This window comes from Berghia stephanieae, chromosome 4 (genome assembly GCF_034508935.2).
Source record: "Berghia stephanieae isolate SIO BIC M18660-M18661 chromosome 4, UCSD_Bste_1.3, whole genome shotgun sequence".
NCBI lineage: Eukaryota > Metazoa > Mollusca > Gastropoda > Nudibranchia > Aeolidiidae > Berghia > Berghia stephanieae.
This window is the reverse complement of record NC_088363.1, coordinates 25731690-25758257: the sequence shown is the minus strand read 5'-3', so window position 1 is coordinate 25758257 and position 26568 is coordinate 25731690. Positions and strand designations below refer to the sequence as shown.

The 26568-nt window shown below is 35.3% G+C and overlaps 1 protein-coding gene across 1 annotated transcript in view; it reads right to left on the bottom strand.

The window, feature by feature from the left end:
• Positions 1-1621: 1621 nt before the first annotated feature.
• The window catches only part of LOC144970308 (uncharacterized), a 29424-nt gene continuing 4477 nt past the window's right edge, over positions 1622-26568 (bottom strand). The window contains exons 2-18 of the mRNA XM_078909803.1: positions 18729-18815; positions 18266-18379; positions 16977-17117; positions 15250-15318; positions 14596-14711; positions 13904-14126; positions 13430-13582; positions 13058-13125; positions 12143-12312; positions 10907-10967; positions 10244-10381; positions 9362-9505; positions 8000-8038; positions 7161-7767; positions 5328-6597; positions 4269-4295; positions 1622-1773 (exon numbers count right to left, since the gene is read on the bottom strand). Coding sequence (XP_078765929.1) covers positions 1751-1773; positions 4269-4295; positions 5328-6597; positions 7161-7767; positions 8000-8038; positions 9362-9505; positions 10244-10381; positions 10907-10967; positions 12143-12312; positions 13058-13125; positions 13430-13582; positions 13904-14126; positions 14596-14711; positions 15250-15318; positions 16977-17117; positions 18266-18379; positions 18729-18815 — 3450 coding nt within the window. The 3' untranslated portion in view covers positions 1622-1750. The remainder of the gene's footprint in view (positions 1774-4268; positions 4296-5327; positions 6598-7160; positions 7768-7999; positions 8039-9361; positions 9506-10243; positions 10382-10906; positions 10968-12142; positions 12313-13057; positions 13126-13429; positions 13583-13903; positions 14127-14595; positions 14712-15249; positions 15319-16976; positions 17118-18265; positions 18380-18728; positions 18816-26568) is intronic.

The following is a 26568-nucleotide window of genomic DNA, read 5'->3' as shown; positions in this document are numbered from 1 at the left end:
AAGGTCAGACAAAGGAGGTTTAAACTGCAGAAATAGATTGGACTAGATTGACCTATACATTTGACAAAATGCCTCTCTAGGACTAGGACAAAACACAAGTTGTCTCATTTCAAGTCAGCGAATTGAGAGTGGTGCAAATAAAAACATGGAAAGAACAAGAAAACCCCTTTTTCACTATCTGTGAGGAAGAAAATTCTATTGCGAGGGGAAAGATATGGCCCCTTTGTCTCAAAATGATTACTGAAGTTTACAGTACTCGTGAGCAGTTCTACGTGATCATATTAGTTTAGATCATATTATTTCTAGCAAAGTAATCCAGTACCAGCAAAATTGTACCCTTTTGTCCAGTTTTCCAGTCCTCTGCATTTAATCTCTACAAAAAAAAAATACATTCAATTCATTTATAAGAAAAAAGACAAGGATAAAAATAAAGAGATTTTAAAGAGAACACGTTAAGAGGTGGGGGGTGGGGGGGGGGGGGGGGGGGGGGGGGGGTGGCAGTGTGGCTTAGCTGTAGTCTTTGCTTCACACCTGAAAGGTAACAAGTTCTAATACCCGCTGTGTTGTGTGGCCTTGAGCAAGTCACTTTGCCCTAGTTCAGTTTGCAGTGCTGCATTGCGGTTGATGCCTGGGTTATTCCAGTCTTCCCTTGGAATAGACCCTAATGAGAAATTTCCCCTTTGGGATTAATAAGGGAATTTTATTTATTTATTTTTCTTTGTAAAATTTTATTGAGAAGTAATGTAATGAGACAAAACAAGTACCAAATGTTGTCCTCCTTATTGTAAAATTAGAACCAATTTGTAATGTGATCATTCCCAATCACAACAAATGCTAATCAATTTTGAGTATATAATACAATTTATTATTATTGACCACACGTTTGTGTATTCTTTTCAAGGAATTATAATTCAGTAGACCCTTCCAATAGCCTTAATCAACCTCTCATTTACAGAGATTGTCTACTCATTGTATTTATAGGCATGAGGTTGAGAATTGTTGGGCAGGCAGCTTACTATTACAATGATCAAGTCCCCCCTTAAAATCTGTTTAGTCGTAATAGTCTTATTATTTGTAATATGAAATAAAAGAATGCGCTATTTACTACACATCTGATTTTACCTTAAATTTTGTTGTTTTTTAATAACTTTTATTCTTGTGTTTGTTTTGGGTTTTTGTTTTTTGTTTAAAGAACTATATGACATCTTGGGTGAATTTTTTTTTACAAGTACAATGAAATGAATTTACTCACAACCTCAGCATCAACAAATCTCATTTAATGTTGTCAAGTCTGTACAATACACATAAGTAATATCATCGGGATAATTTACAAAGATATCATTGATACATACAGGTTTTGAATTAATCATCTCCCTTTTAATACAAATTACATGCAAAAACTTAAAAGAATTGAGAGTATTATGATACAGTGGAAAGAAATTGCAAAATAACAAAAGATAAATATTGATGCAGGCTAGAACGAAAATCCAAATTATTTTTAGACAAAATCAATATAAGCCTTGCTAGAATAAATCTAATACATTGCATAGATATGGCAACAATTTTTGTCTGTCATTCAATTTGTGGCGATAAAAGCTGCCTGAAGTAGTAAACATAATGATCAAGAATTGATAAGGATTTAAAAACCAGGATGAATTGGAACAACTTAACACGCACGCACACACACACACACATACAAACACACACACACACATATATACAAACCATACACAAAAAATGTTGATGGTACTTACATCCCTTGCCACGAAAGTTCTGCATAACAGAAGAATCGCAAAGACGAAATTAGATAGTGTCATAGTAATGGTGGTGGTAGTCGTAGTAGTAGTAGTAGTAGTATTAGTAGTAGTAGTAGTTGTAGTAGTGGTAGTATCAGTAGTAGTAGTAGTAGTAGTAGTAGTAGTAGTAGTAGTAGTAGTAGTAGTAGTAGTAAAAGTAGTGGTATCATCATCATTATTATTATTATTTAAATTCTTTAGACACCATTGACAGATTGTCCAACCACCATCAGATAATCACAACCTCATTTCATTCAGATAATCTTTTCAGTTTTTACGATACTTCAGCACCAGTAAAAAGGAAGATGATAGGAGAAAAGTTGTAAATGTTAAAAGAAACAATTGGGGCTGGTTCAAATAGGGAACAGAAGATTCCACGAAAAATCCATCAATGAGCCAATTCTGACATCACCTTAAAAAAAGTCCCATATAGGCCCAAATCAAGGATTCTGCTATGAAGGATACATTTAAAAATTCTTACAAAGTGCAGTGTATTAAAAACGAATCACTTTATTAGTAGTACATAACAGAGATGATTTACAAGGAAAAGGTGATCAGATATGTGGGATAGAAGACACAGAAATAGACATCTCTGTCCAACATAGGGAGTCAGAAAGCCCCCATCTAGCATCTTGTACACAATGATTAAGTAAGTGCTCTGCTACTACTACTACTACTATTACTATTACAACTACTACTACTACTACTACTACTAATAATAATAATAACAATAATTGTTATTATCTATCATTATTATCATTTTCCTTTTTTTGAGAGGGGGGGGGGGGGAGGCGGCGGAGGGAGGGCAATTTGGAAAACTACAGTTAGCCCTTAATTAATAAAAGCATCATATATGGATTTATATGAAATGTCAAGCATCATGATAACAATGATAAAATACCATAACATGATTCGAGAAATCAATGACTAATTAATTACCGCAAATTTCTGAAAACAGAAGAGTTCTTATCATTGAGACAAGAATGAACTAATCAATCCACGGGAAAGCGGTGTTGACTCTCCAGCTAAAGCAAATGTTTTGGAAAAATCTTTTTATTTTCATGAATTGAAGATAGCAAATAACAGTTTCCAGGAAGAGATTGATTGTCAAATAGAAGTTGTTGACAAAATAAAACCAAAACTATAAGTCTTCCAAATAAATAAGAAGCCCTACTTGAGAAAATAATTGCCAGTAAAGATAAAGAGATGGTGGATAACAACCAACTTTTGACCAGCCCCCAAGATTAAGCCATAAAAATAATTTCTTTGAAAAAGGTAGAAGAAAAGTTTCTACTTCTCTGTCACGGTTTCTGAAGGCATTAATACCATTCTCTCTGTAAGATTACTATCAGATTATAACACTAGCTGGTGAGGATCTGGCAAGGAAAAAGACATAGTTTTTCTTGCCTATTTGTTTCCTTTTCTTTCTTTTTTTGGTTGTTGTTTTCTTTGGTTCATTTTGATGTACACAGTTTCCCATTAAGTGGGTTGTACAGTGCTAGAGACACTTTTAGGTCATTTCAGCAAGCGTAAAAAGGAAGAAAATGGAATATTTAAAAACATTTTAGATTTACAATTAAACGCATCCGAAGGATAGTTCTAATAGGAAATAGAAGTAGATTCCAAGTGCCAACTATCAACATGTCAGTTTGAAATCACATAAAAGTCCCATCCAAGAACAAGCTCAGGGCCCCCACTAAGAGAAATAAACTTAAATTATTGTATTCAAAATGCAAAACTAGAACACTACACATCAGAGAGATGATTTACAAGACAAAAAAAATATTTACCAAAACTAATACACTACATTCAACTGTTTCCCTCACAGTCATGGAATCCAGCCAAGGGCAGGACAAAACCAACTTATCTCATTCCACAAAAAAGATAAATGACAAACTGTAAAAGATATAGGGGGATAGAAGACACAGCAAAAGTGACCTCTCTGTCCACCATGGAAGCTCAAATGACCCTGGGGCTATACATTAATTAAACAATCTGTTAAAAATATGTTAAGTAATATTTCAAGTACAATACAAATAATTTTCTCCCTTTCTAGTAACATTTAATCAATGGGAGCGATCTATATCCAATTTTTCGTCTAACAAAGTCATCAATCATGATTTTTTGCAGTCCAGTTATTGGATATTTCTTAATAAATGTAAACACACTCATTGTTATGAGTGTTTTAAACATATTCATGGGTCAATCTGAACAAAATGACCAAATGTGATGTTGGATAGTCATAAAACGGTGAACAATTTTAAGTATGAAGGTCATTTTTAGCACATTTTTCAATGTAACCAATGACTCAAACGCATGGAAGAATAATATAGATCGTCCCCATTCATAGTCAACAATGCATCACATAAAACTCTAAGCACATCACATTCTTATCTGCTAAATTTCAAATGATCAACAATGGTTTGAAGAACAATAAACACATAATTCAGAAAACGTTTCAATTGTATTTACCAACTGGACTCTGGTTGCTGCCTTGTCCTGAATAATAATTTTTAAAAAGGATATATATTAGATGAATAATGCAGTATATAACATGTTACAAACATGACATAGCAGTTAAGAAATATTAAAATTTAAATTTCACTATATCAAAGCTAAGTTCACATAAATTCATCAACCATTTATTTCCAACGAGTTATGATTTAAGACTACACTTTGTCTCCTAAACCTTCTTTGTTTTTGTCACTTTGTCAATGATTCCTATTAACTCCATTTTGATTGGATTACCCTTAACGAGAGTGAAGATATGACTAGTGCAGTGACATTCAAGCAGTTATTTACACATACACTCATGAGAGAGAGAGAGAGAGAGAGAGAGAGAGAGAGAGAGAGAGAGAGAGAGAGAGAGAGAGAGAGAGAGAGAGAGAGAGAGAGAGAGAGAGAGAGTTTATCTCAGTTTCTAAAGCATGAAACGACAATAGAAATTGCTTGCCACCCTTTGGATAGGATGCTTTTCTACTACAAAGTACAGGTCCAAATCCCATGTTCGATGGAGGGGAGAGTGTCAGAAAAAAAATCTCAAATTCACCCAGGATTGATCTGAGTCCCTTTGTGTGTGAAGGGAGTGCTCTACCAACTGAGCTATTCGAACCCAGACAATAATAATAATAATAATGGTAGTAGTAGTGGTTGTTGTGTTAGTAGTTAGTGCGGCTATGTGGTCTTGTGGTATGACACTTGCCCTCGGATTGGAAGGTCCTGGGTTTGAGCCTCACTTGGCGCATAGTTGAGTCCTTGGAAAAAGCTCTTTACTCACATTCTCTCATCGTACTCGGGTGTAAAATGAGTACCTGGCCGTTGTCTCTGTCTGAAAAAATTGTAATATCACCCCACAGGCGTCTTGTAACATCCTACACGTTAAGTGTTTTGCTGTTGGCCAGAGACCCCCTGTAAAGCAATTTGAGCATGTTTAGTCGATATTATGTTATATAAAGCTCAAGTAGTAGTAGTGTTAGTAGTAGTAGTAGATGATAATGAGATGATGACATCATTAATAGAAAACCTCCCTACCTAATTTAGGCTTTCCTTCTATATTCATAGCCATAGCCAACACCTTCAACCCCTGCTCCTGAGTGGCTTCCTGGTTTAATATCTGTGACTGGATTTGATCATATAACGATGTTGCTGTAGTGCCTGGGGACCCTGGGGACTTTTGAGGGGATGGGGTGCTTGTTCTGGACACCGAAAAAATCGATGTTGGGGAAATACTGGCCGATGACAGCATTGAGGTTTGGATAGACAATGGTTTGGTTGTTGAATTGGTATTGGTATTATTACGATTGGTGTTAGAATTGCTTTGTGGTTTAAACTTTGATAATGAGGTACCCAATACAATGCCCGATTTGACTTGCGATCCTGCAGGAATTGACAAAGAAGATGACGATGATTGTAAGATATTCACAGGGCTAGATTTGTTGTTCAGTAAAAACTGATTATTCTTGGAAGGTAAATAGTTTGAGGATGACTGAGAAGACTTTTGTTGCTGTCTCAGTGGAGATTGCTTGGCCATCCCGCCAATGCTTAAGGGTGAGGTATTATTACTAGAAGCAACAGCAGGCGTAGGGCTAGATTTTCTATTTGCTGGTTGTGAATTGGGAGGTGAGACTATGGTAGCTTGGGATTGAAAAGATTTCACACCTTGAAATTGTTTTTGTTTTTGCTGCTGTGGTTGCAATGCAGGAGATGGATGAATGATTTGTTCTGGCTGCCTCTGTTGGTTTGTCAGCAATGATTTATTATTGCCAAGGTGGGCTGCCTGAGAGGCCGTTGTATTTCCCCCCTTGGTAACTGAAATTGGTATGGATTGCTTGGATGCCACCATTGCTGCTTTTGGTATAGAATTTGAATTTATAGTAGGATGCTGTGGGTCTTTATTGGAAGCAGGGTAGGGTGCTGTATTTTTTTGTTGCATAGGAGTCAATTTTGTTTCCTTTGATGGACGGATTTTCTGCTGTTGCTGCTGTTGATATGATGTCAAACTGCTGCCTGATTTAATAGAAGATTGTATGGTGTTGCTGTTGTTTCTAATTTGAGGTGATGATGATGAAGATGGTAAAGATAATGATGAAAATTGATTTTTTTTCTGTTGTTGTTTCTGTTGTGGCTGATACGCCTGTAATACAGCATTCATTATATTACTACCAGTAGATTTATTCTGCTGCTGTTGTGGCGACAATAGGGAAACATGTGGCTTGGATGGGAGTGGCCCTTCTTTCTGGAGTTTTGGAGGGTCCAAAGCTTGCAGGAATGACCGGTTGTTGAGAGAGGTAGAGGAAGTAGTCTGAGGACACAATTTGTTTTGAAATTAGAAATCATGTGAAATATTACATCCAATAAAATATCTAAGAAATTTAATCTTTGTCATCTTCTGCCTTAGCTTTTTGCTTTTTTATTCAGGAAATAGAGGAAGAGAAAATAGAGACAGTTGCTTGAAAAGCATAATTCAACTGTATTCCCCACTATCTAAAGTATATTACATGACTATTGTTCGATGTTTAAAATGGTAAAATACTGTATTCGCATCTCCTTCTGAATGACCAAATATTGAGAATCAAATTATTACAGGTATCATTTTTGCAGAAAAAAGGGGACAGTCACTAATGGGGACTCTAGGACATGTTGTTCCAAAAAAATTATAAAATTTGATGTCAAATAATGAACTCTGACACAATGTTGGACTTTTTAAAAGCATTTAAACTAAAATTTCTAACCATACTGTTAGATCCATAAGGAGAGATCAAATATGAATATTTCTGAGTTTTCCAATTTAGTACTAAATCTCTTAGCACCAAGAAATACCTGCTTGATGGGTCATGTTAAAATACAGTGAAAGGCAATACTCACCACATTGGACCCAGTTAAAACTGGAGTGGAAGCGGCTTTGGGAATAGGAGTTGAGATCACAGTGCCTAACCTCATGGGTGTCGCTTGCATTTTTGGAGATTCCGCCACAACGATTGGTGAAGATGATTTATTTCCTGTTCCAGTTTTGTCAGGTAATTTTTTAACAGCATTATATAAATGGTCACTGACTGGACCGGATGAAGACGATGATTTATTTGGGATTGCTTTGGACTCGGGTTTAACCTGATTGAGTGGAGTATTAGAAGAAGAAGGGAGGACTGGGAGTCCAGCGCTAGAAGGAAGAGAGGAGGAACGAGACTGAGCTTGCTGAACGTTGATATTGGAAAGAGAGGATTTTGCATCTGAATCCGGGAGGGTTATGACAACATTTTGCTTTTCTTCGACATCATCGTCAATTATGCTCGATATTTCAATGATATCATCTGTAATAGAAGTGTTGCTTCTCATTGTTTCTTCAGCACCACCAATTTTTTTGTTGATTTCCATGGTACCATCCTTTTTAGCCAATGACAGCTGATTCGTGTTAACTGAATCAGATGTGGGAACTGGAGAAGTTTTTCCACTGAGGGTTTTCTTCGATTTTCCCCTGAAAAACAAACAAACCGAGAGTTACACAATTTCATTGGCTTTTTAAAATGAGTAAATATCACTTGAATAAAATAATAAAAAATTAAAAATTGTAAAATAGTTCAACAATTGTTTTAAAACTTTTATTATTCAATCATTTATATTCAACAATGGTTTTTAATATTTTGAATTTAAAAAAAAAATTAGACACAAAGAGTTGAAGCCATAAATGTTGAAAAATAGTTCCTTACCTCTTAGCAGTTTCCTCTCTATGAAGCTTCAACAATGCTCTGAAAATGAAATAATTGAAAGAATATTAAAATAAATTACAAGAGATCTTTGAAGTATATTCCCTTCACGTTACCTTCCACTTATTGTACAGTTATTAAAAGGAAAATGGATAAAATGAGAAAATGTAACATTGATAATCCCGTACAGTGCTATAATAAAAATAGTTGTCTTCACATTACCTTATCAATACTATACACAAAAAAATTGGATAGAATGAAACATTGATCACTAAATACAAAAAGTAAAGTAGTAGTCTTTCAGAGCCATTAGGCCCATGGAGCCAGAGTTTATCCCAATTTCTATAATGTGAAACAGACAGTAGCAATTGCTTGCTACCCTTTGGATAGGACGTCAGTCTATAGCAAATTCCATCAAATAATGAGCTAAAAGTATCGTAGCATTGAGCTAAAAGTATCGTAGCATTGATGAATTACTGATATTAATCTTTATTCTTTCAGAATAAGAGAGATAAGCCATATGACATGATTGACAGTAAAAAAACAGTTGTTTTCTAACAAGATTTTATGTTTTCAAAGACTGTACTCAACTGGTTGATAAATGAATTACTTGCTATCTCAATTTTATTTCTTCTTATTTTTACTTACTTTCAAGAGAAGTGTTGAATACAATTACCACCCAGTAGAAACATAATACATTTAAGGACATTTTAAGGAAAACTAGTGAGGGGTCTCTATTCATTTCTTTGTATCATTTAATGTCAAATGGCTCACGAAAATCTGAATAACCCAGATTTAGCTGTTTTAGTGGCAGGCCTGGAAATGTGAAAATTTCAGACTTGCCAAATTGAAAACTTCAAATTTAGTCATTTTAATGTCAATTTTTAGTAATTTGACAAGGAAATTCGTAATTTCTGAAATTTTGTATGAACAACCACAATATTATTATTATTATCATCATCATTATTATAGTAGTAGTAATAGTAGTAGTAGTAGTAGTAGTAGTAGTAGTAGTAGTAGTAGTAGTAGTAGTAGTAGTAGTAGTAGTAGTAGTAGTAGTAGTAGTAGTAGTAGTAGTAGTAGTAGTAGTAGTAGTAGTACTAAGAATTAAAAATTCGTAATTTTCCATAAAATTTCGTATTTGGCTATGAAATTTGTCTAAAATTTGTAAAATTACGAAATATTCGTAAGATTCGGCATGTATGAAATTTACAAAATATTTAATACATCCTCCTTCATATCTGGAAAAGAGATGTTACAGTTTGTGACAGCTCTTGTGCATCTATTAATTCCTGATACATCAATCATGTGTAGAGTTGTTCAAATAGGCTAAAGAAAAATGAGAAAAAATTCCCAAAGCAGTACCTGGTGTTCATCCAATTGTTGGGCCAAATTGGTTTGACCTCTGCTTCCAAAAATGCCTTCAAATATTCATCTGGTGTTTGGGACTTGGTTTTCATCAGGCTATAAACGCTCATTTTCACGTCAACAACTTTTAAAAACAATTCACTGGAACAGTCATGCAAAAAGAGAAAATGTTGAGAAAAAAATTACTTTAAAAAATTACAGAAAAACTATTTGATTTCAGAGTTTAAAGATACCTTCCACATCATCAGTGCAAATGAAGATGATATTTTTTTTTCTGTTGTTTGCAATAGATACAATAAAATTTACTGATTCTTCCATTTAAAAATACCAAAAGGTTTATTCATCAACGTCGTGGCATCTCGCTCTATCAAAATATCATATAACATATTCACAAATACAAAAATTGGTAAAATTCTATTTACAATATCTGATAAAAATTTCAAAACAGTAATGAATTCAAACAAAATCTCTATTTAAAAAATTTTAAAACAGCAATAAATTCAAACAATTTTATCTTTATAATAAATCATTACCTCCTTTGGAATGAGATTTCGACACGCTAGGATTCTAGCATGCTTTTTGGCTTCACCCGAGAGCATGCCAGAGTACAATGAGTATTGTATTAACAGCAGCCGAAACTCTTAGATTTTGCCCATCCTAGGAAGGGACCACTGTATTGTTATCATTATAATTTTTTCCTGAACTGAAACTGGAAATTTCTTACTTTGGAAATATTTCCAATTCCATGATAGTAGCATTAGAACAATCTGGAAAACTGACACCTATCTATTGCAATACGGAGGGAATTAATTTTTTTATTATTTTCAATGGAATATCACCAACACCATGACCCTGTGACCAAAGTGATCAGATATTTACATGATTTCAGGACTCCATGAAAACTTTCGTCTTGGCATCCTGGTCTTCTTTGTGTCAGTTGTTTTATTTTCATCTTCATCACTCTCTGTGGCAGCATCTTCCGTGGGAGTGTCAGCACCATTTGGTTTGGCTTCAAGTCTGAAAAAAAAGTAACAAAAATATTAATAGTAATAATCAATTAATTCTTTTTAAAGTAATAATTTTTTAAAAGAAAGTAAAATAAAAGGGTTTGCTTTCCATTGTGTATATCGGAATAGGAAAAAGCAACTCATACTCTAATGACTGCAGTAACTACACAGCAAAGAATTCTGACATGGAAAAGTTAGCAGTTGTAAGCTAAGCAATTAAAAAGAAAAAGAAAAGAAAAAGGGATCAGTGATAAATTTCTGAAATAAGAGTGTGGACAATCAAATGTAAAAGAAACCAAAAAAAAACAACAAATAAACAAAAACCCCAAGAGAATTGGCATGTGTTGTCTTTTGTTAGGTTTTGAAAGCTTCTGATGATTGAAAATCTAGTAAACAGTTGATTTTTACAACATGGTTACAATTCCGGTTGTCATTAGTTCAGAGAAAAAAAAATTATATGAAAACAGACGTTACAATAAACAACAAAACAATACAAGACAAACAAAACAAATTAAACTTTCAGTAGTTTACTTACTTAGCCTTTGCAATGATAATCTGATGATCCTCTATGGCTTTTGGCATGGCTTGTTTGACAGCTTAAATAAAATATAAAAGCAAAAAAGCAAAAATTAAATCACAGTCCTACGATAAAGTTTCCAAATAAATCTTGCTACAGCTTTCCGAAACAGTGAAAAACTTTAATTCAGTTGCAATCCAACCACTGACTTTTTTCCTCCCATTTATGAAGACTCAAGAAAGGAAATAATGTAAATATTACCAATTTCCAAAATAAAAATAAATATATTAGTCTCAGCAAAAAAAAAAAATCTCTTTTCTTCTCTTGTTAAAAGATAAAAGTTAAGACACAAACAATTCTGTAGTCAATTTTGATACATACACATCAATACCAGAGGACCTAAAATGTGATGTGTTTTCTTCTCAATTATAGAAGGGCTTTCACCTCATCAATGTTAGAACTGGGTTACACATGTTTAGGAACTTTTCTTTTTCAATGCCCCATACATTCAGATCAACAAGTCATTGCTTTATTCTTGTTTTCAAAATTTGTTCATTTCCTTCTACCTATTAGTCTTTTCAAAATCTTTGGGAACACTAGTGCATTGTAAATATTAAAATGCTTTATTTTATTCTATTTTACCCATGGATTATTTCACTGAGATAAAAAAATATTTAAATTGATAAAAGACTAAGCTGCCTGAAAAGGTGAGAATAAATCTGACCTGCTGAATTTCAAAGAATAGAAAATGCCAAACCTCAATGGAAGATTCCATACTTTTTAAATGGATTTTCATTAAATTATACTTTAGAATTTATCAAATGTTCACCTCAGACACAATGTTCACCTCGGACACATATTCATTTGTGGGTATATTTGTAGGTAATTATAAATTACGTCCAAAACAATAAGACATCCAGATTTGACCACTAAAAGTGTAGCAATTTCGAAACTTGTTGCTTTGAAGTGGTAGGTATGTGAAAATATGTAAGATAAAATTAAAATAAATAGTTAAAATACTAATAGATGGAAATTGAAAAGTAAAAAGTTAAAGAGGAAAACTGTGAAAGGAATAATCATGGCATTTGCTCAACCGTATAATGTTGGAAGTTTGACTTCAAATATTGCTCTCTGAACTCTCATCCTCATTGTCTCAATCTTATTTCTTTGTCACATAAAATAACAATATTCTAAATTTCATTTATGTCAAAATAGATATATACTCTCTCATCTCTCTAACAGTGACAATTTTACCTTCTTGCAACTTTCCCATAGGTCCTTTCAATGGGTCTTCACATTGTGCCTGTCGTAATTTTTTCGCCCTTCGTAACAAAGCATTCTTTCCGCAGGGTAAATGCTCAGCCAAATGGTTGAATATGGCGGATCGATGACTTTTGGACAACTTGAGGGATTCGTTTTCAATACTGAAAGTCATACATATAAATTGTGTCATTTACATAAAAAGTCATTTATTACCGAAAACAAAAACAAAAAAACTACCATGAGAAAATCTGTTATTTTGCTCAACACATTTAAGTCTGGTTACAATACAACAGCATGTGAAGTTAGTGCAGAGTTCATAATAAAAAATAATAGAGAAAAAAATTCTTAAATCTTTATTCATATGTAAATCTCCAAATCTGAAATTATATCTTCATTATTTCGTGTATAAATAAATTTACCTGTGTGATATAAGATCACATATTCTGAAGTTTAGCAACAACAATAAAATTATATTAAGCTCTTCATTCTTTCCGCGAAACAAAATAGCTCCATAAGAATTTCACCATCACATTTTCATTCATAGGCGTTATGGATGGGGGAGGGGGTAAAATGAAAACCCATTTGATATAGTGCTACACATAGACACAAAATAATTTAGGTTTGACTCAAGTTTTATACTGGCCCTTATACTGGTCAAGACATTCATTCATTAATAACAACAACAACAACAACAACAACAATAATAATAATAATAATAATAATAATAATAATATAATAATAATAATAATAATAATAATAATAATAATAATAATAATATAATAATAATAATAATAATAATAATAATAATATTTTTCTATAGTGCCTGAGCCTCTCCACAGTGCTTTACAATTAACTCATTAACTAATAAATTGCCTGTACAATAATTAATTATCAATTAATACTTACGTCAACAACAATTTGCTGGTGTTCCCTGAAAAAAACTTTGTTTTTCCTTCTGTGCTCATCTTTGCCAACTGAAAAACATTTTAAAATATGTGTGATTTAGCTTGACACCATACTTTTATCATTTAAAGCAAGGCGCAAAAACTGGGATACTATTACTCAGCTTTATCTGTTCAAATTAAATTAAACTAAAAAGCAAAAAAAAATTTTTTTAAATTAAAAAACGAATAACTTGAATCATACGCCTGATCTGACATAAAGTTTTCTTAACCAGTTTGAAATAGTTTTCTTTGTTAATTGTAAACTTTTCTTAATCGGTTAAGACGTTTTGCAATGAGATCAATGATTATTAGTTATAAAAAAAAAGCTTAATACCTGTTTAATCTTGGCAATATCCTCAGCTAACTTTGATGGCAATGAACTGGGCAACTGTGTGTTCTTTTCCTCACTTGTGGACTCTGCCTTTTTCTCCTCATCCCCTGATTTGCTTGATGAATCATCTACATTTATTACTACATTGTCAGGCTCCTGCAACGTTGTCCATTTTGTAAAGAATGAGAATATTAATTAGTGAAGAATATGATCCAGGCCTTGGGGGGGGGGAGGAGGAGGAGGAGGAGAGAGAGAGAGAGAGAGAGAGAGAGAGAGAGAGAAAGAGAGAGAGAGAGAGAGAGAGAGAGAGAGAGAGAGAGAGAGAGAGAGAGAGAGAGAGAGAGCATAAAGTGTTACAGTATTTCAGGTATAAAGGTAAATTCTAATCATTACTGGAGGAATCTTCCTTCTAAATCTCTAACATGAAAGAGAGATGAAGAAAAGAAATGAACAGAGGAGTGACAATTCAAATCTTACCTTCATGACCACATCCTCAGGAACTCCGCTCTTATCTTCCTTTGGAGAAGTAATATTGCCGTTAAGATTAGGGGTAGTCTGCGGAATGGTGGCTGGATTTGGTGATGTTGACACCAAATCTGTTGATGCAGCTGGAGATGCATCATCTGTTGTCTGTTTCGGCACGGGTGAGACACCTGAACTGGTTTCTTTGAGAGGGAGCTCATCTCTTAGTGATTGTTTTCTTTTTAGAAGACAATAAGTTAAAGTTAATAAGGGACATACTGGTAGAAAAAATACAAATACTGTTTACAGAATAAGAAAAAAAGGATTTTTTTTCCCCAAATTAGTAAATTGCTAGTTTAGCTACCATATGATCATAAATGAATTATTGCCTCTGTTTGGGATAGTGATGGGATGAAAAAAATTATTAAAATTGGAAGAAAAGTAGGAATAATAATTAAACGAATTTCATTCAATGTTCCCGATAAAGGCATATTTTCAGCATCTGGATTTACTCCACCATAAAACCATACTGAGGCTGTTGGTAACATTTGGGCCAAATAAAAATTCACTTTATAATGGAAAAATATCTATTGCTTTATCTTAATAATAGCTTTTGGTACATTAGCCTTAATTTTTATATCCTTATGAAAGAAAAACAGTTCCAAAGAGTGGTTAATCAAAACATTGAATATTTATTATATACTCACAATTTAAGGAGATTTTTCTTTTTCTTCTTCTTTAGGATGGAGACATCTCCATTCAAACTGCCTCCTAATTTTTTCTTCTTCTTTTCTGCCTCCCTACCTTCTAAGAGCTTCTTCCTCTGCAGAGTGATAATAAAGGTGCAATTAGTTTTGATTTTTCAAGTTATGAATAATTTTGGGTTTTTAAAACTGTTTTTAGGAAGGTTTTAATGAATCTAAAGGTTAAAAAGCATAGGACATATAGACGGAGTTGACATGGCACTGATGGCTGCATTATTGAGAAAATTACGAAATAAAATATTTTAAAAAAATTTTAATGGCAAGAATGGATACTTACAAAATTTAAAAGACATGCTTTTAAAAAATCAACTATTTTTAAAAGTGGCAGATTTCCCAGTTGGCTTTAGCAACAATTACTGTGGGTGATCGTATCTTTTTAAAAATTGGGTAAAGACAGGATACCACCATTAGACCTTTATTTTGAATCATTCACGGATCCAAGCTCACACATCAATAAACTATTCTGTTCCATCATTGAACTTGACCTGTAGTTTTTACTTACCAATATACTTAAGCTTCATCTATTCATTATTTTTTTATTCGCCTTCTATGGTACTGAAACTTGTAGTTTTGCTTATATCCAAATAATAATTATACCTTCATGGCCTTGAACTTCTTTGCAATTGCTTCTGGCGTCTCTTCGTCACTGTCCGATTCAATTATTTTCTGAAAGGAAAAGAATTATAAAAAGATAAAATAAAACCGTCTTCCTTCCATACCTATGAAGCATAGCTTTCTCTCTCTCTCTGCTTTTCTCCAATGGGAGTGATGCTAAGTCAACTTCTAAGTAAATTGCATAAAACAATCATTACAACTGTGTACAATATTGTTTTTTTGTTTTTAAGGGTTTTACGGCGCTTGCAACACATTAAGGTCATATCAGCGCCAGTAAAAAGGGAAAAAATGGGATAGTAAAAAGTTCTAGAATTACAATTAAAGCATCCAAGAATAAGGCAGACAAAGGGGAATTGGTTCAAAAGAGAACAGATGTAGATTCCAAGAGCACACTATCAGTGTACTTAAATTGAGTTCACCTAAAAGTCTCATCCAGACACAATCACAGGTCTCCACTAAGAGGAATACACTCAAATGTTTACAAATAATATATAATACATAAATAAAACATAATAGAGTGCATAACAGAGAGATGATTTACAAGGAAAAAAATATCATCTCCCAAGACTATAACTATACATTCGACTGTTTCCCTCCCAGCCAAGGAACTCCGACAAGGGTCAGGACAAAACCAAGTAATCCCATTCCAAGACAATTACAGGAAACAATTGTTTTTTTTTGGTTTTTTTTTGTTTGTTTGTTGCTTTAGGTCTCTTCCAACACAATTGAGGTTATATGAGAGACCGCTGAAACAAAAAAACAAGCAATCTAACAAAAATAGTACAAATGTAAATCAAATTCATAACCTAAAGATATCATAAGCTAAATTATAAATAACCAAGAACAAACAGGCAGAAGATTTACAGAAAAAAAATATCCCCTGTCAAAAATACAATCACAAACCAAAGAAGCAGGATAGGCTAGTAAAGAGAAGAAGAAACGACATCACTATCGGATCGTACACCCATGCGAACATCATAGGTATATGATTCAAGGGTGATGCTCCTATCCAACCACCCACCAGGAAACAATTGGAAAACGGGTATGGTGGGATAGAAGACACAGCATGTACCTCCCTGCCCACTATGGGAGGTCAGGATCCCCACCCAGTGTGTACAATATGGCATAACATTATGATCTTTGCCTTGTAACAGAAGGGTACCAGAGTCCATGTCACACCTGCCACATACTGTAAGTTTGTGAAAGTCCTCTCACCCTAGAATTAGGGCATTATTCTTATGGTGCCGGTGGTGCTTATGACTCGGAATTTAATTTCATTATTTCAATGGTGCTTATGACTCAAATATAATTTCATTATTTCAAAGGTATGAAAAATGTTAACTTTTAAAGAGAGAATCTAAATGTTGCCATTGCTCAGATATATTGTGCTCAATCAAAGCCTGCAAATTAATACTTAGTACAAAAGGCTAGCCTGGTAAATTTTCAAAACAATAATCTCTGATAAGATTTGTTAAAAATTATGAATTAAGGGCAGGGAAAATATAGTTCCGACTAATTTTGAAATATTAAAATTGCTCTGTAGTTTCCTATTAAAACTTCAACAGCAAGGCCTCCAGATGAAGCTAATAAAATATAATCCTTAATCATTAAAATGAAATTTGTTTGATCACATGAGAAATGAATGAATAAAGATTGCATTTGAATGGGTTAACTTTAAAAATCTTCAAGAGATAGGCGAGAAAACATACCCTCTTGTTCTTCTTTTTGCTTTTGTCCACAGCAATAGAGTCATTGGAATCATCAGAAATTGATTTAAAGTCCAGCCTGCCTTGGTTGATATAGAATCCTCCGTACTTGGTTGTTATGGTGGAAGGAACCACTTCGTCATACTGGAATTGTAGAATTGCATGATGTATGATGTATTTTTTAAAAAGCTTCACAAGATGCTTTTCTTCAACAGCAAAAATTTCTATTTCTTTCCTCCCTTTCTTTCATACAAATAGTAAGGAGATGTCAAAATTGATTGACAAAAATAAAAGAGAATTTTTTTTTGTTAAAGCCTGTTATGAACAAAAAATTTTAACTTTCATGACAAATTAAAAAAAAATAAAAAAATCACAAATTGATAAATCGGTAAAACATAAAATCTAATTGATTTACTACATAAGAATGGATATAAATAATAAAATTCTCATTTAGCAGCATCAAAACCAATGCAGAATGCACAAATGTGGAAGGTATTTACTGAAGTCCTCTTATATAAGATACTTTTAAAAAATTGGGGACAGATGTAAACTGACTGTAAGACTTACAGGACTGACTTGAAATAATTGAAGAGTGGTTTTCCAAAACTCCCTAACTCCGTTTTTCCCATTTTGAGATATTAAGGATTATTTCCCCTAAAATTTCTCATTCAGTCTATTATTTCTCATATTTAAACCCACACAAATCTAGGGAAATTCTTGTGCAAAATGATGCTTAAAATTAAGTTTACATTTCAATTTATATCATGGATGGAAAATCTCGAAAAGTAGAAAAATCGACTTAACGAGTTTTGGAAAACCAGCCTTCAATTGTACAATGAATTTGCAATTGTCACAATTTGAGAGGACGGAAAGAATTATAATAGTATTTATTTGATTATCTGCAGTCTTGATAAAGAGAATGGACATTTGTTTTTTTTTAAATAGAGCATTTATATTGTGTTATATCCACTAAACATGCTAAAAGCACTTTACGGGGGATCCCTGGCCAATAGCAACACTTAACATATAGGACAAGATATAATGCCTGTTAGGCAATATTACAATTCATTTCACCAACAAAAACAATGCTATAATAATTTTACACCCGAAAATGGTGAGAGAATGTGAGTAAAGAGCCTTTTCCAAGGACTCAACTTTACGCTGCTTAGTGTAGGACTAGAACCCTGGGCCTTCCAATCTGAAGGTAAGTGTCATAACACTAGACCACATAGATGCAATAGAATTTCAATAGAAATAAATTCAAATGTTTAGCTACACATTTAAAAACTTACAGCCTCTGAATTGTCAATAAAAGGGTCATCCTCATCATAACCATCACCAACATCATAGTAGTCATCCATGTCTTGGGTTTGCCTTTTCCTGCCACTTTTTAATGTCTTGGTGCCCTTTGGAAAGAGCAGATTAGAGGAATGAAGCGTTTTCTTTCTTTTTCATAACATTTTTTTTTCAAAAAAGCAATCCCTCAAATATACATATAAACAAAAGATTAAGAAGAAAAAGAAAGGACAAATATTGAATAACTTTGCTTTAAAAAAAAAAGCCAGTCTAAAGTCTAAGGTCTGCAGCTGATGGGTTCAATTTAGGTTCAAACAGATAACTCCAAAGATTGTGAGAATGAAACTATATTAATGCGACATATTCAAGGAAATTTTGTGTTCTATCACTAGAAATTACAATTCAAAAGTTATGGAGACATTATCTACATTTTTTTGAGGAGATAAGTAGACTACTCACATATTTTGCTTCAAATCGCTGAGCAATGGCAGCCACTTCCTTTTCTTCGTCAACTTCAAAAGGATCAAAAGTGGCCCCATTTCTGTCCTGTAAAAGAAGAAAAAAAAAGAGTTGAATTCAATAATTTAGAGTTACACCAATGCCAACAAAGTACTCCATGATAACTGGGGTTTTATAACATTAAAATGGTTGTCATTCAAATCATTGATGGTATTATTGTCAGTCTTTTCCATAAAGGTAGAATTATTCAAAGTTACTTCACACAGCAAGGACATCAATTAAATGGATGGAGGACATTACAATTACAACCAACATTATGCCCTGGCCCAGCAAGCGTCCAACTTGAATCCTAGCAGCAGTGAGGAGGGAATTCTTGAAAAACAAATTCAAAACAGAAAAAAAAGAAACAAACAAAACTGAATGGACCTTTAAGGAATAAAAAAGTAGAAAAGTATGGTGCACCAATATTTAACGTTGGGTTACTCCCTCCAGTAATATTTAACAATGAGTCCTTACCAGCAGCAATATATAATGATGAATACATGACAAAGTACCCCTCGATTATTCGGGTTTTAATAGGGTTGTAATTCAAATCATTGATTGATCATTGACAGTTTAGTTACTAATATTGTCAGTCAATTCTAATATTTCACGAGTCCCAGAGACGCCAACTTTAAATTTGGCTCACAGGAGTTTCAGCCACCACTCGTAGGAATTTCAATGGAAAGAGGAATTTCCGCGCACAAAAAAAAAAAAAAGGAATTCAAATGGTATTTGGCATTGTGTTCACATATTGTATAGTTCTAAATAGATAACTGATTAGAATTATATTATGATACATAAACACATTGCAAATTACAATCCCACAAAGTTTCCTTATTTCAAATGAAGTAAAGCGTCAAAACCTAATGGTAAAGATTGTAGTACTGATGGTAGTGAGGATGATGTGGTGTTGGTGGTTGTAGTAATAGTGGTAGAGATGATGAAGATGTGATAGTGGTTGATGTTGTAGATGTAGTGGTAGTGACGATGATATGGTGGTGGTGGTATAGTGGTTGTAGTAGTTGTGGTCGTGATGATAATCATGTGGTGGTGGTTGTAGTAGTGGTGGTAGTGATGTTGATGTGGTGGTGATGGTGGTTGTAGTACAAATGGTAGTGATGATGATGTGGTAGTGGTGGTTGTAGTAGTAGTCGTGGTAGTGATGATAATGCGGTGGTGGTGGTTGTAGTAGTACTGGTCGTGATGATAATGTGGTGCTAGTGGTTGTAGTCGTAGTGGTAGTGATGATGATGATGCAGTAGTGGTTGTTGTTATATATAGTAGTAGTAGTAGTAGTAGTAGTAGTAGTAGTAGTAGTAGCAGCAGCAGTAGTAGTAGTAGTGGTAGTAGTAGTAGTAGTAGTAGTAGTAGTAGTAGTAGTAGTAGTAGTAGTAGTAGTAGTAGTAGTAGTAGTAGTAGTAGTAGTAGTAGTAGTGGTGATGATGATGATGTGGTGGTGGTGGTTGTGGTAGTAGTAGTGGTGGTGGTAGTGATGAAGATGACGTGGGTGGTACTTGTAGTAGTAGTGGTAGTGATGATGATGTGGTGGTGGTGGTGGTTGTAGTAGTATTAGTGGTAGTGATTGATGATGTGGTGGTGGTGGTTGTAGTAGTATTAGTGGTAGTGATGATGTGGTGGTGGTGGTTGTAGTAGTATTAGTGGTAGTGATGATGTGGTGGTGGTGGTTGTAGTAGTAGTGGTAGTGATGATGTGTGGTGGTGTGTTGTAGTAGTAGGTAATGATGATGGTAGTAGTAGTAGTAAGTAGTAGTAGTAGTAGTAGTAGTAGTAGTAGTAGTATAGTAGTAGTATGTAGTAGTAGTAGTAGTAGTAGTAGTTAGTAGTAGTTAGATAGTAGTAGTAATAGTAGCAGTAGTAGTAGTAGCAGTGGTGATGATGATGTGGTGGTTGTAGTAGAGTGGTAGTGATGGTGTGATGATGTGGTGGTGGTTGTGTAGTGTGGTATGATAGATGAGTGGTGTGGTACTGTATGTAGTAGTGGGAGTGTGTGAGTGGTGGTGTGTTGTAGTAGTATAGTGGTAGTGATGATGATGTGGTGGTGGTGGTTGTAGTAGTATTAGTGGTAGTGATGATGATGGTGGTGGTGGTGGTTGTAGTAGTATTGTGGTAGTGATGATGTGGTGGTGGTGGTTGTAGTAGTAGTGGTATGATGATGATTGGTGGTGGTGTGTGTAGTAGTGTTGATGATGATGATGTGGTGTAGTAGTAGTGGTTAGTGAGATGATGTGATCTGGTGGTTGTAGTAGTAGTGGTAGTGATGATAGTGGTGCGTGGTGGTTGTAGTAGTAGTAGTGGTAGTGATGATGATGTGGTGGTGGTGGTTGTAGTAGTAGTAGTGGTTGTGATGATGATGTGGAGGTGGTGGTGTAGTAGTAGTAGTGGTTGTGATGATGATGTGGAGGTGGTGGTGTAGTAGTAGTAGTGGTTGTGATGATGATGTGGTCGTGGTGGTGTAATGTTGATGGTGGTTGTAGTGATGATGATGATGTGTTGGTGGTGGTTGAGTGTAGTTGTGGTAATGATGATGATGTGGTGGTGGTGGTGGTTGTAGTAGTAGTGGTAGTCATGATGATGTGGTGGTGGTTGCAGTAGTAGTGGTGGTGATGATGGTTGTAATACTAGTGGTAATGATGATGATGTGGTAGTTGGAAAGGGGAGGGGGGGGGGTGGGGGGTATCCTTGGAACAAATTGACCCCACCGGAATTTGACGGAAGTTGCCCGGAGCCCGGAATTTTTTGCTCCAGACCGGAGTTTTTTCCAGTGAAACCAGAGTTTTGGCATCACTGCGAGTCCCAACAAGCAGCATTATAATAAATTGTGCATGCCAACAGCAATATTTATCAATGTGCTCCTACCGGCAGCAATGTTTTTACAATATTTAACAATAGGTCACAACCAGCAGTAATATTAAACAAGTCCCTAGTCGCAGAAATTTAAAGTGAGTCCCTACCATCAGCAATATTTAACAATATGTCACTACCAGCCGCAATATTTTACGATTCCCTATCAGCAGCAATTTTAAATGAGTTCGTCATACCAGCAGAGATTATTTAATGATGAGGACATGCCGACAACAATATTAAAGGATGAGTTCCTACCAGTACCAATATTCAACGAGGATCAGTGCAGCACCAGTATTCACCAATATAGCCTTACGTAGCAGCAGTGATATTTTTACGAGTTTCTACCAGCAGCAATATCAAACAATGGGTCCCTATCAGCAGAAACAATTTTTACTACCATTTAACAATGGATCACTACCACTACCAGCAGCAATATTTTAAAGTGGTGCATGCCAACAACAATATTTAACAATTGAGCCCCTACCAGCAGTACTGTTTCATACAAGTCCCCTACCATTTAACAATGTGCCCCTACCAGCAGTGATATTTTTATGAGTTTCTATCTGCAGCAATATTTAACAGCGAGTCCCTATCAGCAGCAATATTTAACAATGGGACCCTACTTGCAACAATACTTAACAATGGCTCGCTACCAGCAGCAATATTTAGCCGTGAGTCCCCATCAGCAGCAATATTCAACAATGAAATTGGACCCTACCAGCAGCAATACTTAACAATGGCTTGCTACCAGCAACAATATTAATCAAGAAGTCCCTAACAGCAACAATATTTAGCAGTGAGTCCCTGCCAGCAGCAATATTTAGCAAGGAGGCCCTACCAGCAGCATTTCAAAAGGACTCCCTACTAGCAGTGATATTTAGCAATGAGTTCCTACCACTGCAATATTTAGCAATGTCCCTACCAGTAACAATATTTAGCATTGAGTCCCAATCAGCAACAATTTTTCAAAATTATTCCATAATAATAATAATAATAATAATAATAATAATAATAATAATAATAATAATAATAATAATAATAATAAATTGCTTATATAGCGCACATCTTCCACATGAGTGCTCAGCGGTGATTTATAATATTATTAATTGCCATTCAAACATTTTTTCTCACCGACAATTTTGAGAACACATATATAAATAAATAATTGATAAAATAAAATTCCCTTTCCCATAGGGGAAATTTTTCTTTAGGGTCTATTCCAAGGGAAGACTGGAAAAACCCAGGCATCAGCCACAGTGCAGCGCCCCAAACTGAGCTAGGCGAGACGACCCCATCTTGTGAAATGCGCTGTCCCCAGGTGTAAAACTAAAATTAGGGATAGTCAGTCTTTCAAAAAACACATTAAGACGGAACATTTTTCCAGAGCGTATGAATATTTCGCATACCAAATACGCCTTAAATACAAATTTAATTTTAAGTTTATTTTATTCCAGTTTTGATCTTAAGTTCAGACAGCAGACAATTTTCCATTGTATAACTGGCCTTTTTTTTCTTCAAATTGTAATTAATCAATCAAATGTCTTTCATTGGAATAAGTTATTAATGTTAGTGAGTAATATTGGTGTAAGTATGTGTGTGTATGTTCGTGTGTGAGCGTAAATATATCTATGTGTGAGATTGTGTGCATGTGTGTGTGTGTGTATGTTTGTTTCATTTCTGTTTTACTACAACCCCCACCACACCAACATCCTTTCCACTACTACAACCACCACCACACCATCATCTCTACCACCATAACTACCACAACCACTATCACACCATCATCTCTACTACCAGTACTACTACAACCACCACATCATCGTTTTAGGAATGAGTCCTGATCGGCAGCATCATATCAAAATGACTCCCTACCAGCAGCAATATTTAGAAATGAATCCCGGCCAACAGCAATGTTTAGCAATGAAACCCTAACAATGATATTTTAAAATGAGTCCCTACCAACAGCAAAATTTAGCAATGAAAATGACTCCCAACCAGCAGCAATATTTTGCAATGATTCCTGATTAGCAGCAATATTTAGTAATGAGTCCCTACCAGCAACAATATATATATAGCAATAAGTTCCTATCAGCAGCAATATTATGCAAGGAGGCTCATCAGCAGCAATATTTAAAATGAGTCCCTACCAGCAGCACTATTTCAAATTGATTCCCTACAAGCAGCAATATTTAGCAATGAGTTCCTATCATCAGCAATGTTGAGTGATGAGTCTCTAGCAACAGCAATACTTAGGAATGAGTCCCTAACAGCAGCAATATTTAGCAAGGAGGCCCATCATAAGCAATATATACAATGAGTCCCTACCAGCAGCTCTATTTCAAAATGATTCCCTACAAGCAGCAATATTTAGAAATGAGTCCTTACAAGCAGCAAGATTTAGCAATGAGTCCCTACTAGCATCAACATTTACCAATGAGTCCCTACCAGCAGCAATATTAGCAAGGAACCCCATCAGCAGAAATATTTACAATGAGTCCCTACCAGCAGCACTATTTCAAAATGATTCCCGACAAGCAGCAATATTTAGCAACAAGTCCCTACCAGCAGAAATATTTAGTAATGAGTCCCTACCAGCAGCAATATTTAGAATTGAGTCCCTACCAACAGCAATATTTAGGAATGAGTCCCCACCAGCTGCAATATTAAGAAATGAGTCCTTACCATCAGCAATATTTAGCAAGGAGGACCATCAGCAGCAATATCAACAATGAGTCCCTACCAGCAGCACTATTTCAAAATGATTCCATACCATCAGCAATATTTAGAAATGAGTACCTATCAGCAGCAATATATAGCAATGAGTCCCTACCAGCAGCATTATTTACCAATGAGTCCCTACCAGCAGCAATATTTAGGAATGATCCCCTAAAAGCAGCAATATCTAGCAAGGAGGCCCTACCAGCAGCAATATTTAGTAATCAGTCCCTACCAGCAGCAATACTTAGCAACAAGTCCCAACCAGCAGCACTATTTCAAAATGATTCCATACCAGCAGCAATATTCAGCAATGAGTCCCTACCAGCAGCAATATTTAGAAATGAGTCCCTACCAGTTGCAATATTCAGCAATGGGTCCCTACCAGCAGCAATATTTAGAAATGAGTCACTACCAGCCGCAATATTTAGGATGGTCCCCTAAAACCAGCAATATCTAGCAAGGAGGCCCTACCAGCAGCACTATTTCAAAATGATTCCCTACCAGCAGCAATATTTACAATGAGTCCCTACCAGCAGCATTATTTCAAAATGATTCCCAACAAGCAGCAGAATTTAGCAACGAGTCCCTACCAGCTGCAATATTTAGCAGCAAGCCCCTACCAACAGCACTGTTTCAAAATGAGTCCATACCAGCAGCAATATTCAGCAATGAGTCCCTACCAGCAGCAATATTTAGGAATGAGTCCCTACCAGCAGCAATATTTAGAAATGAGTCCCTATCAGATGCAATATTTAGAAATGAGTCCCTACCAGCAGCAATATTTAGAATGAGTCCCGACCAGCAGCAATATTTAGAAATGAGTCCCTACCAGTAGCAATATCTAGGAATGAGTCCCTACCAGCAGCAATATTTAGAAATGAGTCCCTACCAGCTGCAATATTCAGCAATGTGTCCCTACCAGCAGCAATATTTAGAAATGAGTCCCTACCAGCCGTAATATTTAGGATGGTCCCCTAAAACCAGCAATATCTAGCGAGGAGGCCCTACCAGCAGCACTATTTCAAAATGATTCCCTACCAGCAGCAATATTTACAATGATTCCCTACCAGCAGCAATATTTAGGAATGAGTCCCTACCAGCAGCAGAATTTAGCAACGAGTCCCTACCAGCAGCAATTTTTAGCAACAAGTCCCTACCAGCAGCACTATTTCAAAATGAGTCCATACCAGCAGCAATATTCAGCAAAGAGTCCCTACCAGCAGCAGTATTTAGAAATGAGTCCCTACCAGCAGCAATATTTAGGAATGAGTCCCTACCAGCAGCAATATTTAGAAATAAGTCCTTACCAGCAGCAATATTTAGAATGAGTCCCAACCAGCAGCAATATTTAGAATGAGTCCCTACCAGCAGCAATAATTAGAAATAAGTCCTTACCAGCAGCAATATTTAGAATGAGTCCCTACCAGCAGCAATATTTAGAAATGAGTCCCTACCAGCAGCAATATTTAGGAATGGGTCCCCACCGGCAGCAATAGTTAGAAATGAGTCCCTACCAGCAGCAATATTCAGCAATGAGCCCCTACCAGCAGCAATATTCAGCAATGAGCCCCTACCAGCAGCAATATTTAGAATGAGTCCCTACCAGCAGCAATATTTAGGAATGGGTCCCCACCAGCAGCAATATTTAGAAATGAGTCCCTACAAGCTGCAATATTTAGAAATGAGTCCCTACCAGTAGCAATATCTAGGAATGAGTCCCTACCAGCAGCAATATTTAGAAATGAGTCCCTACCAGCTGCAATATTCAGCAATGTGTCCCTACCAGCAGCAATATTTAGAAATGAGTCCCTACCAGCCGCAATATTAGGATGGTCCCCTAAAACCAGCAATATCTAGCAAGGAGGCCCTACCAGCAGCACTATTTCAAAATGATTCCCTACCAGCAGCAATATTTACAATGATTCCCTACCAGCAGCAATATTTAGGAATGAGTCCCTACCAGCAGCAGAATTTAGCAACGAGTCCCTACCAGCAGCAATATTTAGCAACAAGTCCCTACCAGCAGCACTATTTCAAAATGAGTCAATACCAGCAGCAATATTCAGCAATGAGTCCCTACCAGCAGCAGTATTTAAAAATGAGTCCCTACCAGCAGCAATATTTAGGAATGAGTCCCTACCAGCAGCAATATTTAGAAATAAGTCCTTACCAGCAGAAATATTTAGAATGAGTCCCTACCAGCAGCAATATTTAGA